We start from the raw sequence: 13137 nt of genomic DNA, 5'->3' as shown, positions 1-13137 counted from the left end.
TGAGTTTTAATCCAGCGCTGCGGGTTTTCCCCGAAGGAGGGGTGGGGATCCCCATCGGCGTGAAGAAGGAGGCAATGGGTGAGGCGAGATGGGTGACGTAACAATGGTTATTATTATTATGATTTGATTTGATCAGCCGTGCTCCACGTCGCATTGAAGAGAACTTCACACCATTTGCAGGAACGCATTCATTCCCTATACATGGAACCATTCGAATCGGGCCTTGCTCCCCTCATCCCTACCACTCATGCAAACATTGGCACGGACTAGGGACGATTTTTCGAGGGGTGACAGTTAACCAGTCAGCATTTATTGAATGTAGCGCTCACCCCCGAAGGAGCCGCCTGATGCCCGGTTCATCTCTAGTCTGTCTAGGGTTCAGCTGCCCGCCCATTAGCACTAACCGCCCTTCTTCTGATGCCCACAGACTGAGGTCCACTCCAGTAGTATAATGCAGAATAACGTTTTATTGAACATCTTCTCTGAGGAGAGAGGGTATGGGGGGGAGGGGGTTCTAGGTGTCCAGGGGTAACCAACAAGAGCTCCAGACTCACCAGACCTGGTTGGCCTATCAGTGAAGATCCACTTGGGAGACAGCGGATGGCAACTGATGTAGCAGACAGGAAGGATGGATACAGATGCTCAAGCAGGAAAGACACCGACCATGCTCCTGAAGTCCTCCGAGTTCCAGGGTACATCAAGAGCCTGCACTGGTCCCACTTCTCTTCCTCTATCAGCAACACAAGCCTCCTCCATGTTGGAGGCCTCGGGGAAACCTTTCCCTCACACCAGCCCATTCCCAACCCCAGGCCTCCGGCCTAGCCTGGGGGGGAGACTGAACAGCACCCAGCCCTACTCCATGGCTGGTCCCGGCGAGAGAGAGAGAGCACATGGCAAATCCCTCCAGTATATGTCCCCTATCCCAGCATGCACCACTGCCTGAGAGAAGCCCAGTGATTGGCTGCTGTATTGTACATACACTACAGTGCCTCTCATTGGCTGCCCCACAATATGACAGAGTCACACTCCGCCCAGAACGGGAGGGGGGAGGGGTTCAGGCAATGCCAGACACCTGGAATTACCCAGATAAATGTCAACTATAATCCAGCCAGGCTGACTACAGCCCCGCCTATCACTAAATGTCTAGTAGTCACATCACATTTCTCTGTAAGTCTGTGTAGTCAGAGGTAACCCCCCCACCCCCCCCCCCACACTCATTGCATCGGCATGCTCCACGGCTGTCACCATAAAAAAAAAATGGAATGGCTGGAGTGCATGTAGACAGGAAGTGGTTGCAAAGAGGCTGCAGGGGATCAGCAGCACCGAGATGCAACAGAAGATAAAACAACAGACAATACAGGGATTCTAGTAAAAAAAAAAAGGGGGATTAGTTATGATGTACAGGGCAGAGCTGCAGCATTGTGATATCATCCTGCGTGCATTTTATAAATGGCCATCTATGACTCGTATGTACTGTGCTTGATGTGTATCAGGAACAAGTGGAATACATCTTCCTCATCATCTTCACTGTGGAAAGTTTCCTGAAGATCATCGCCTATGGACTGGTCCTGCACCCCAGTGCCTATATCAGGAATGGCTGGAACCTGCTGGATTTCGTCATTGTGGTTATAGGGTGAGCTCCGAAACGCATTCCCGCGCACCAGGGTCCCCCCTCGGACGCACAGCATGCAATGATCACACCACAGCATGCACGTCAGACCTCCCGGCCTCACATGTCTGATGACATGTTCTCTTTGCCTGTAGCAGTCCAATTAGAGTGCACTTAGAAAGAGTGAAGAGCCCCCAACTGTCCCCCTATTGGAGGAATAGTCTCTCAATTGGAGGAACTGTCTCTCTTTTGGAGGAACTGTCCCCCTTTTGGAGGAACTGTCTCTCTTTTGGAGGAACTGTCCCTCTTTTGGAGGAACGGTCTCTCTTTTGGAGGAACTGACCCCCTTTTGGAGGCATAGTCTCTCAATTGGAGGAACTGTCCCCCTTTTGGAGGAACTGTCTCTCTTTTGGAGGAACTGTCCCTCTTTTGGAGGAACGTTCTCTCTTTTGGAGGAACTGTCCCCCTTTTGGAGGAACTGTCTCTCTTTTGGAGGAACTGTCCCCCTTTTGGAGGAACTGTCTTCTCTTTTGGAGGAACTGTCCCTCTTTTGGAGGAACTGTCTCTCTTTTGGAGGAACTGACCCCCTTTTGGAGGCATGGTCTCTCTTTTGGAGGAACTGTCCCCCTTTTGGAGGAACTGTCCCTCTTTTGGAGGAACTGACCCCCTTTTGGAGGCACTGTCTCTCTTATGGAGGAACTGTCCCTCTTTTGGAGGAATGGTCTCTCTTTTGGAGGAACTGTCCCTCTTTTGGAGGCACTGTCTCTCTTATGGAGGCACTGTCCTTCTTTTGGAGGAACTGTCTCTCTTTTGGAGGAACTGTCTCTCTTTTGGAGGAACGGTCTCTCTTTTGGAGGAACTGTCTGTCTTTTGGAGGCACTGTCTCTCTTTTGGAGGCACTGTCTCTCTTTTGGAGGCACTGTGCCCCTTTTGGAGGAACTGTCCCCCTTTTGGAGAACGGTCTCTCTTTTGGAGGAACTGTCCCTCTTTTGGAGGAACTGACCCCCTTTTGGAGGAACTGTCTCTCTTATGGAGGAACTGTCTCTCTTTTGGAGGAACTGTCTCTCTTTTGGAGGCACTGTGCCCCTTTTGGAGGAACTGTCCCCCTTTTGAAGGAACGGTCTCTCTTTTGGAGGAACTGTCCCTCTTTTGGAGGAACTGACCCCCTTTTGGAGAAACTGTCTCTCTTATGGAGGCACTGTCTCTCTTATGGAGGCACTGTCCTTCTTTTGGGGGCACTGTGCCCCTTTTGGAGGAACGGTCTCTCTTTTGGAGGAACTGTGCCTCTTTTGGAGGCACTGTCTCTCTTATGGAGGCACTGTCCTTCTTTTGGAGGAACTGTCTCTCTTTTGGAGGAACTGTCTCTCTTTTGGAGGAACGGTCTCTCTTTTGGAGGAACTGTCTGTCTTTTGGAGGCACTGTCTCTCTTTTGGAGGCACTGTCTCTCTTTTGGAGGCACTGTGCCCCTTTTGGAGGAACTGTCCCCCTTTTGAAGGAACGGTCTCTCTTTTGGAGGAACTGTCCCTCTTTTGGAGGAACTGACCCCCTTTTGGAGAAACTGTCTCTCTTATGGAGGCACTGTCTCTCTTATGGAGGCACTGTCCTTCTTTTGGGGGCACTGTGCCCCTTTTGGAGGAACGGTCTCTCTTTTGGAGGAACTGTCTCTCTTTTGGAGGAACTGTCTCTCATTTGGAGGCACTGTCCCCCTTTTGGAGGAACTGTCCCCCTTTTGGAGGAACGGTCTCTCTTTTGGAGGAACGGTCTCTCTTTTGGAGGAACTATCCCTCTTTTGGAGGAACTGTCTCTCTTATGGAGGCACTGTCTCTCTTATGGAGGCACTGTCCTTCTTTTGGAGGCACTGCCCCCATTTTGGAGGAATAGTCTCTCTTTTGGAGGAACTGTCTCTCTTATGGAGGCACTGTCTCTCTTTTGGAGGCACTGTCCATCTTTTGGAGGCACTTTCCCCCTTTTGGAGGAACTGTCCCTCTTTTGGATGAATAGTCTCTCTTTTGGAGGAACTGTCTCTCATTTGAAGGGACTCTCTCTCATTTGGAGGAATAGTCTCTCATTTGGAGGCGCTGTCCCTCTTTTGGAGGAATAGTCTTTATTTTGGAGCAACTGACCCCCTTTTGGAGGAATTGTCTCTCTTTTGGAGGCCAAAAACCTAAATAAAAAACAATCCTGCCGCCCCCGCCATCTGGTTGCCATTCTCCATTGGAGGGGCTTTGGTTGGGAGGGGGGCGCATTGAGGAACCTGGCCTTTGGGGCAGCAGAGAGAGTAATTCTGGCCCGGGACACAACAGGAAGAGGAAATAATAAAAAGTCATCGGAACATTGGAAGATTTCACCTCTATTGATGGTAAGGTGACAGCTCTTTTGGGTGACCTTCTGCACCGTGAACAGAGAGGACAAATCTTCCCAGCGGGGGCAGAGGCTACAATTAAAACCCAACAGGCTGTAGACCTCCCTTTAAATGACACATCTGCGACCAGATTCTCTCTTCTTAGTTTCAAATGAACTTTAGGAAACTGAAAAACTGAAGGGATGAAGCTGATTGGTTGTCATAGGCATAAAGGACAGTTGTTCTTCCTAGCCCTCCCAATTATAACGTGTCCCTCTGATGTCTTGCAGGCTCTTCAGTGTTATTCTGGAACAGTTTTCTCATAAACAAGGAGATGCTCATCACATGAGCGGGAAGCCCGGTGGGTTTGATGTGAAGGCGCTAAGAGCATTTCGTGTACTGAGACCCCTGCGACTTGTATCTGGTGTCCCAAGTAAGAATCGTTGGGTTCAATGCCTTTGGGAATTGTTATCCTGTCAAAGCTTTGCGAAGGGTTTTCTCTAAGGCCTGTTTCACACCTAGACGTATTGCATATGCACATCTGTCGCGCGACAAATGCGCGTTTCCGAGGGCTACTTGGCTGTATCCCAATGGAAACGCGCAACAAAAACGGCCCAAAGTAGTACATGTACCTTTTCAGGCGTGGGCCGTTTTGTAGCGCGTTAGGGACGGGCTGAAATACGCCAAGGTGTGAACGAGGCCTTAGAGTGTAGACTTTCCTTCTTTTGATGTAAAATTCTAAGTTCAGCTTCCTTTTTCCTGTTTATATCATCGGTGAGAAGATATTGATCATGCACGATCCCTGCCCTGCCAATCCATCTCTACCAATACTCCCACGACCAGTCCCCTCCACCATATCTGTAGGCCTTCTTCCTCCTCAGCCCTCCAGCACTGTTCTGTCAACTCATCTTTAGGACCTTCTCCATACCACCTCACCAATTCTTATGGCCATTTTCCATCCTTCAATCACTGCCCAGTCTGCTGTCACTTAGTCTTACTCTTCTTTTTCGTTGGGAAGGGGACTAGTTTGAATGCTGAAGTATTTGTAGGGGTTCTTTGTAGGGATGCACAGTTACCAGGTACAGGTACTTTCCCATCTCTAAGGCTAGAGAAAAACTCAAAAATTAGGAGGCAGCTGCCATTTTTAAGGAGAATTGTCTACGAGGCTCCTGGGATTTGTGCATCCCTGTATTAATGTATGATTTATTTTATATATATATATATATATGGGATGCACAGATACAGTTTTTTCAGTATCAAGTACGAGTACCCATATTTTTTTTCCCGGTACTCGCCGATACCGAGTACCGCTGCCTTGTGCCCCGATTATCAGGAAGTCGGGCAGCGGATCATGACCCGTCACCCGGCTTCCTGATTGCCTGTGAAGCCGGTGTCTCAGCGAAAGAACACCGGCGGCAGAGGCCGCCTGGCTTCCTGACCAATCAGGAAGCTGGGCGCCGAGCTATGAGGTGATGCCTGGCTTCCCGATTGGTTAGGAAGCCAAGCTGCCTACCAACAAGTGAAGCTGGCTCCCTGACTAATCAGGAAGCGCAGGAGGCGGGTCATTACGTGCCACCTGGCTTCCAGATTGGTTAGGAAGCCAGGCTGCTTAGCAACACGTGAAGGCGGCTTCCTAGCCAATCAGGAAGCCGGGAGGTGGGTCATAACCCACCACCCAACTTCCTGATTTGGAAAGGAAGCCGGCTCCATGCTCCCTCCGCACTGCCGGTCAGTTCCGGTATTAGAAGTATCAGAGTATTTGGGCGAGTATGAGTACTCGCCCGAATACTCGATATCGGTGCATCCCTAATATATAGTCTCTCTATATACTATATATATATATATCTCTTAGGAGTGCACCGTTACCATTTTTCCTGACCAAGTACAAGTACCAATACTTGTCCTCACAGATACCAATTACCAGGTATGAAATCTGATCCATGGTGATTCAGGCATCTTGGGGTCACTCTGGTGTTTCAGAAACAAATCTAAGAAAGTAACTTTTTTTTTTTTCCATAAAACCTTCAGAGTAAAATCTTTGTGTCATTAAAGGAGAACTATAGAGTCAGGGCTTTTCCCCATAGTTCTCCTTAGGGTAACGGGAGGACACAAACTAGCGTCCTCCCGTCACCCTAAGCTCAGTATATAGGGAGCTACAGCTCGCGGTATACTGAGACGCCGCAGCCGGAACGGATCCCGACTTTCTCCTTTAAACCTTCCAAGTAGGGTAAGAGGGAGATGCAGTAATATGATAATCCACTCTGTCATTTCATTGCTGCCGTCCTAAATCAGTTACACCGTGCTTATTGTGTCTCGCAGGTCTACACATTGTACTGAATTCTATCATGAAGGCAATGGTCCCTTTACTGCACATTGCTCTTCTCGTCTTGTTTGTCATCATTATTTACGCCATCATTGGACTGGAACTCTTTATTGGCCGCATGCACAAAACCTGCTTTTACATCGGGATAGGTAAGAGTTTGGAAATATAAGCCTCTGCTTTTTAGTATCAAGATGGAGTCTGTCAGGGCCTACTAATAAGTCTACCTTCAAGTCAGACGTTCTTCAATGGGCTCTGCTGTTCAATGTGAAGATGGAGTCTATCAGGGCCTACTAATAAGTCTACCTTCAAGTCAGACGTTCTTCAATGTGCTCTGCTGTTCTATGTGAAGATGGAGTCTAACAAAACCTACTAATAAGTCTAACTTTAAGTCAGACGTTCTTCAATAATCTCTGCTGTCCAGTGTCAAGATGGAGTCTTTTAGGGCCTACTAATAAGTCTACCTTTAAATTAGATGTTTTTCAATAGGCTCTGCTGTTCAATATGAAGATGGAGTCTTTTAGAGCCTTCTAATAAGTCTACCTTTAAGTCAGACGATCTTCAATAAGTTCTGCTGTTCAATGTAAAGATGGAGTCTATCAGGGCCTACTAATAAGTCTAATTTTAAGTCAGACGTTCTTCAATAGGTTCTGCTGTTCAATGTAAAGATGGAGTCTAACAGGGCCTACTAATAATTCTACCTTTAAGTCAGACGTTCTTCAATAAGTTCTGCTGTTCAATGTGAAGATGGAGTCTATCAGGACCTATTAATAAGTCTAACTTTAAGTCAGACGTTCTTCAATAATCTCTGCTGTCCAGTGTCAAGATGGAGTCTTTTATGGCCTACTAATAAGTCTACCTTCAAGTCAGACGTTCTTCAATAGGTTCTGCTGTTCAATGTAAAGATGGAGTCTAACAGGGCCTACTAATAATTCTACCTTTAAGTCAGACGTTCTTCAATAGGTTCTGCTGTTCAATGTAAAGATGGAGTCTATCAGGGCCTACTAATAAGTCTAACTTTAAGTTAGACGTTCTTCAATGGGCTCTGCTGTTCAATGTGAAGATGGAGTCTATGAGAACCTACTAATATGTCTAACTTTAAGTTAGACGATCTTCAATAAGTTCTGCTGTCCAGTGTCAAGATGGAGTCTATCAGGGTCTACTAATGAGTCTGGAGGCTGGAGTTGATCATCTCCCAATGCTATTGGGTACATACAGCTTAAACCTAACAAGAATGTTGCGCTAGCATGCTTGTATAGGCTTGGAAAGTTGGGCTAGGTTGTCACTTCCTGTTTTAGTGACACCATATGACATTCTGACACACAGGAAGTGAGCAGAAACCTCCCCAGTGGGGGAAGAAACAACACAAAAAAGATGTTCCAACCCTTCCCCACTTTACTAAATAAAAGTGTTTTGTATAGGGATGATGTATACCCAAGTTTCAGCCACCAAAACATTTTGGCCGAAAATGGTACTATGGGCAAAATGCCCATAGTACAAAAACTCTTCTCCACGCTCGGAACCAACTGCAAACTTCAGTCTGTATCCCTACCGATCCCCCGCCTGTGTCGAGATCTGTACTGAGCCGCTTCCTGTTCATTCATAAAATGAGCAGATAGTAAATATTTACTATGTCCCCATTCATAAATGAACAGGAAGTGATGTATAGCAGGGTGCTGTACATAGCTTCCTGAAAACATCACAGCACCCTGCCTCAGTACTCCTTTGAAGAGCTATCAGCCCTTATACAAGCAGTGGGCTGGCTCTTGGGAGGAGTTATGCAAATATCAAAATGCCTTGTAGTATGGGTGTCAGTCTGGAGGAGTGGGCGTTCCTAGGTGGACCTCATTTGCACAGGTAACGCCCAGAAGTGATCCTGAGACTCCATGATTGAAAGAACTGAAATCCAATGAAAGAAAGGGGCGGGGCCAGAGACAGTCAGGCTAGATGATGCTCCAGCCAGGAAATGAGGCAGACTCTGACTTGCTGCAGCTTCTAATGCACATTATACGAAGCTAACAGCGTGCAGTGACATAAGGGGAAGCCATTTCAGTCCAGGGGAGGAGCCGGTACAACTGTGCAAGACTGAAGGGAAGGCCGGAGGTCACTTTTATACTGTTAGCCCATGCTAATCGAATCTTCCAACCCGTCCTTTATTTGTCTAACAGACCTGGTCTCAGAGGAAGAGCCGGCGCCCTGCGCTTTCTCCGGCCACGGAAGGGAATGCAATTTGAATACCACAGAGTGCCGCGGGAAGTGGGAGGGACCCAACGGTGGCATCACCAACTTCGACAATTTCTTTTTCGCCATGTTGACCGTGTTCCAGTGCATCACCATGGAGGGCTGGACAGATGTTCTCTACTGGGTGAGATTTGTTCTCAGAGCTTTTTGCACAGCGCGTTAATCCCGACACCGTCCCCTTCGTTTCTCATTTCTGTCCTACCCCTACTGTCAGGGTACCGTGCGCGGGTGCCCCCACACCGCATGCAGGTACCCACGCAGGAGGACCAAATTTGTATGACCGCACTAGACAAGGTCAGTGAGTTATATACAGTTTATTTGTAACCAGCAAAACAAATACAACAACAACCCCACAAACAACCCACAAGCAAGCACAAGTAAGTTAGTAACCAACTAAATATAATATATACACACTCAGGGTATACAAGCCAGGTAAACCCGGGGAGCCGGGCAAGACCAGGGGAGCTGGGTCACACCAGGGGAGCTAAGGGACAACGGGTCAGGGTACTGGCAGGTAACAGGACTCAAGGTGGGCCACACCAGGGGAGCTAAGGGACAAAGGGTCAGGGTACAGGCAGGTAACAGGACTCATGGGGCCACACCAGGGGAGCTAAGGGAGAACGGGTCAGGGTACAGGCAGGTAACAGGACTCAAGCTGGGCCACACCAGGGGAGCTAAGGGAGAATTGGTCGCCACACCAGGGGAGCTAAGGGACAACGGGTCAGGGTACAGGCAGGTAACAGGACTCAGGACTCCCACACCAGGGGAGCTAAGGGACAACGGGTCAGGGTACAGGCAGGTAACAGGAATCATGGGGCCACACCAGGGGAGCTAAGGGACAACGGGTCAGGGTACAGGCAGGTAACAGGACCCAAGCTGGGCCACACCAGGGGAGCTAAAGGACAAAGGGTCAGGGTACAGGCAGGTAACAGGACCCAAGCTGGGCCACACCAGGGGAGCTAAAGGACAAAGGGTCAGGGTACAGGCAGGTAACAGGACCCAAGCTGGGCCACACCAGGGGAGCTAAAGGACAAAGGGTCAGGGTACAGGCAGGTAACAGGACCCAAGCTGGGCCACACCAGGGGAGCTAAAGGACAAAGGGTCAGGGTACAGGCAGGTAACAGGACCCAAGCTGGGCCACACCAGGGGAGCTAAAGGACAAAGGGTCAGGGTACAGGCAGGTAACAGGACCCAAGCTGGGCCACACCAGGGGAGCTAAAGGACAAAGGGTCAGGGTACAGGCAGGTAACAGGACCCAAGCTGGGCCACACCAGGGGAGCTAAAGGACAAAGGGTCAGGGTACAGGCAGGTAACAGGACCCAAGCTGGGCCACACCAGGGGAGCTAAAGGACAAAGGGTCAGGGTACAGGCAGGTAACAGGACCCAAGCTGGGCCACACCAGGGGAGCTAAAGGACAAAGGGTCAGGGTACAGGCAGGTAACAGGATACTGAAAGCGGGTAACAGGGCTCAGGACTGCAAGCAGGTAACAGGGCTCAGGACTAGTCAAGGAAAGGCGACAGGATACTGAGCTACAGTCCTGACTGCAGGGAGGGATTAAGTACCCTCCCAGGAAGCACCAGGTGGTGGATAATCGCTGGCAGGTGAGCACTGGAGTCGCAGGTTCCAGCACCACCCAGGGGTGGTCTGGTACCTGACAGTTCTTGGCTGCCTTGAGACACCTGCAGTCGAGCACAGGAACTGCAGGACCTTGTTTTTGCATGTAGGCGCACCAAACAAATTTTTGCGCATCTATGTGGGGGTGGGGGACTTGAAAAAAAAATTAGTGGTTTTTTTTGTGTGCAAATCTTATTTATTTTGTGACCAACGGTTTTTTTTTGTAACTTTTTTTTTTTTACACTTAAGTTTACTGTTATCACATAGGGTGATAAGAATCCCCCTATGTGATATCACATTACAGCGACAGGTCTGCTTTATGGAGACATCAGCGGTCTCTAAGACCTCTAATGTCACCTAGGGACCCCCAGAGAAGCTGATGAAACACAGATCTGCTACATCAGCTTCTCTCCGGTTTCTGTAGCCGGAGAGTGACAGAGGAATGCGGGAAGTGATGTCGTAAACATCACTTCCTGCATTACAGAGACTCGGGGAGGAGAGCGGAGGGAGATCGTGTACTGATCTCCCTCTGTTCTCAGTGCAGGTAGCCACACTGCCCGTCCCGACGCATTCCCTCTCACAGCCACTGCTGAGCTGTGTCAGTGACAGCCAGCACCCTGATATGCCATAGCGACCCAGGCGGCCCACACGACATCAGGGGGATGCCCTGGCCGGGCCCCCCTGTTCATGGGCCCCATAGTGGCCGCCTGGGTCTCTATGGCGATTTTTACAATATGTTTAATATTATACCTCGGATTAGAGAAGAATAAAGGGTTACCAGCTTTATATAACTGACATATACTCTTCTGTGCCTCTCAGATGCAGGACGCCATGGGCTACGAGCTCCCCTGGGTTTACTTTGTCAGCTTGGTTATCTTCGGATCCTTCTTTGTCCTAAACCTTGTGTTGGGTGTCTTGAGCGGGTAAGTGGATTCACTCAGAAGTACCAGACAAAGGGGTTTATTGGGGGGAGTATTCACTAACATGGTATAAACTTCAGACCAATGACATATTTGCTATACGTAGTTTAGTGTAGTTGAACCAATATAGGCCGATGTTCTGTCGAAATGGCCAACCCGTCGAGATCTCCAACCCCGTAACGTCACATCCGTTGGAGATTTCGACGAGACGGCGCTAGTGCGCCAGCCTTGGCATTTTTCCAAGCCTCGTCGACTTGCCCAATTGCCCTAGGTGCGCCTGTGCGGCCTCGCAATCCCCATCGAGTTCTCCGACTGCAATCACTACTTGTGCCGTCGGGTGCCCGCTCACTAACGCAAATTAGGCAACGCGACGCTGCTCTTAGGTGGACACGCAGACGCACTGACGGGAGTTGGAGAGCTCGACAAGTTGGACATCTCGATAGAACTCCGGTCTGTGATTGATTTCTGCACGTTCCTGCTGGACATGGCTATATGGCTATATACCTTACCCATAACTGCAGTCAGTATCAGAATATTGCTCTTTGGGTAGAAAAGGACAAATTAGGGAAAGTTAGTAGACGCAAAATATTAGATGGACAGATGAATATATACTAAAAAGAATGTGGATTATTTTAGTATCTTGACATGAGGCTCAATCCCTCCGGAACCCTTGTATTAAGCCATGCTGGTCTGATGTGGGTTGCCATTGTAGCACCCACCCTAAACCCCCCCCCCCAAAGGAGCCGCCAGAATAACCCAGGTCATCACTAGTCTGTCTAGGAGGGTTATTCACAAAGCTAGCTGAAGGATCAGCCATAGCTCCAGTTTAGTTGAACTGAAGGGCTGCTGTACGGGCTATTCACTATAGGCATATGGTTCGGCTCGTCTGAGCCGTAGTGACACCTGAAGCGGGGCTAACGGCCGGCCGAAAGCCTCGCACTGACAGCTGGGTGGAGCCAGCGGTGATCTCATGGCTAGCTCCACCTAGTTGCAATGACAGATCAGCTGAACTGTCATTAAACAATGACATCCCGGCCGCCCAGTTGGTTTATTCATTGGCTGGGACCTGCTAGAAGACCGCCGGAGCCCTTCAGTCGCACTAAAGGGCTGCTGTATGGGCTATTCACTATAGCACGTACAGCAGCTGAAGGTGGTCGGGCGGCTCAGCCGAGCCAATAGGAAACAGTTGGGCGGAGCTAGCTCTGCCCAATTGTTTTTTTTTTTTAAAGAAATCTTTATTTTTTTTAGATTTATCATTTATTTACATTTTTAAACCTTTTTTTTCCTACTTTTTTTCACTATTTGCTATTCTGCTCGGTACCGCGGAGGTACGGAGCAGAGTAGCCGAGCCGAATGCCGCTCGGTGGCATTCGGCTATTCACTCACTGCCTTTGAGAATAGGGGGCGAACGGCAGCGAGCGAGCTGCCGCAGCTTCTGCTCAGCCGATCCGTATGTTGGATCGGCTGAGTCGAAGTCCGTCTGCACTTTTCGGCCCAGCCGAACATGCAGAGCAGCTGACCAAAGGCAGCCAATGTACGGCTGATTTCAAGACTGAAGTGGATAGCCGAGCAGCGTACGGCTCACGTCACTTCGTCTCGGCTACTCACTGGGCTGCCTGCGGAAGCTTTGTCCATAACCCTGTAAATTTCGAGTAGCCACCTCACAAAAGGTGATGGGTGGGGGTGGGGGGGGAGGGGCTACACCATACTTTCATGTACCTTGCGGTTTGGTTAGATAGCATTTGAATCGAGTTATATAGAAACTGCAGGTCAGCGCACCAAAATGTAGCATGTAGACCTAGAGCAGAGTGTCCATTTACTCCCCATGCCCAGATGCAGCCACCGGCCCCTTTCTCACAACTCCCTGGGTTCCTGGACCCGGGCAGGGAAGACATGTTCTTCAGCTTCCCTCCTTCAGTAGCCAAGGCTGATGAGACAGGGGTAGTCGGGCAAGTGGTCTGCTGCCAGGTGAGTGGCCCCCTACTGTCAGGACCAGCATTCGGGCAGTTGGAAAGCTTCTCCGGAAGATGAAACTTCTGTCGCTAGCCTCTTTCCAATCGCTACTAGAATTCTAATACTCTAGTTGCAGTT

At 49.3% G+C, this 13137-nt stretch overlaps 1 protein-coding gene across 1 annotated transcript in view; it reads left to right on the top strand.

Moving 5' to 3' along the window:
* LOC108788491 (voltage-dependent L-type calcium channel subunit alpha-1F-like) overlaps positions 1-13137 on the top strand; it is a 72323-nt gene that overhangs the window by 1588 nt on the left and 57598 nt on the right. The window contains 5 exon segments of the mRNA XM_018558251.1: positions 1494-1633; positions 4241-4383; positions 6270-6422; positions 8439-8635; positions 10946-11049. Of these exon segments, the coding sequence (XP_018413753.1) occupies positions 1494-1633; positions 4241-4383; positions 6270-6422; positions 8439-8635; positions 10946-11049 (737 nt within the window).

The sequence above is a fragment of the Nanorana parkeri genome, unplaced genomic scaffold (assembly GCF_000935625.1).
Source record: "Nanorana parkeri isolate BGI_ZX_2015 unplaced genomic scaffold, ASM93562v1 scaffold15, whole genome shotgun sequence".
NCBI classification, from domain to species: Eukaryota; Metazoa; Chordata; class Amphibia; order Anura; family Dicroglossidae; genus Nanorana; species Nanorana parkeri.
Note: the sequence above shows the minus strand (reverse complement) of the source record. Positions and strands in the feature narration are given on the sequence as shown.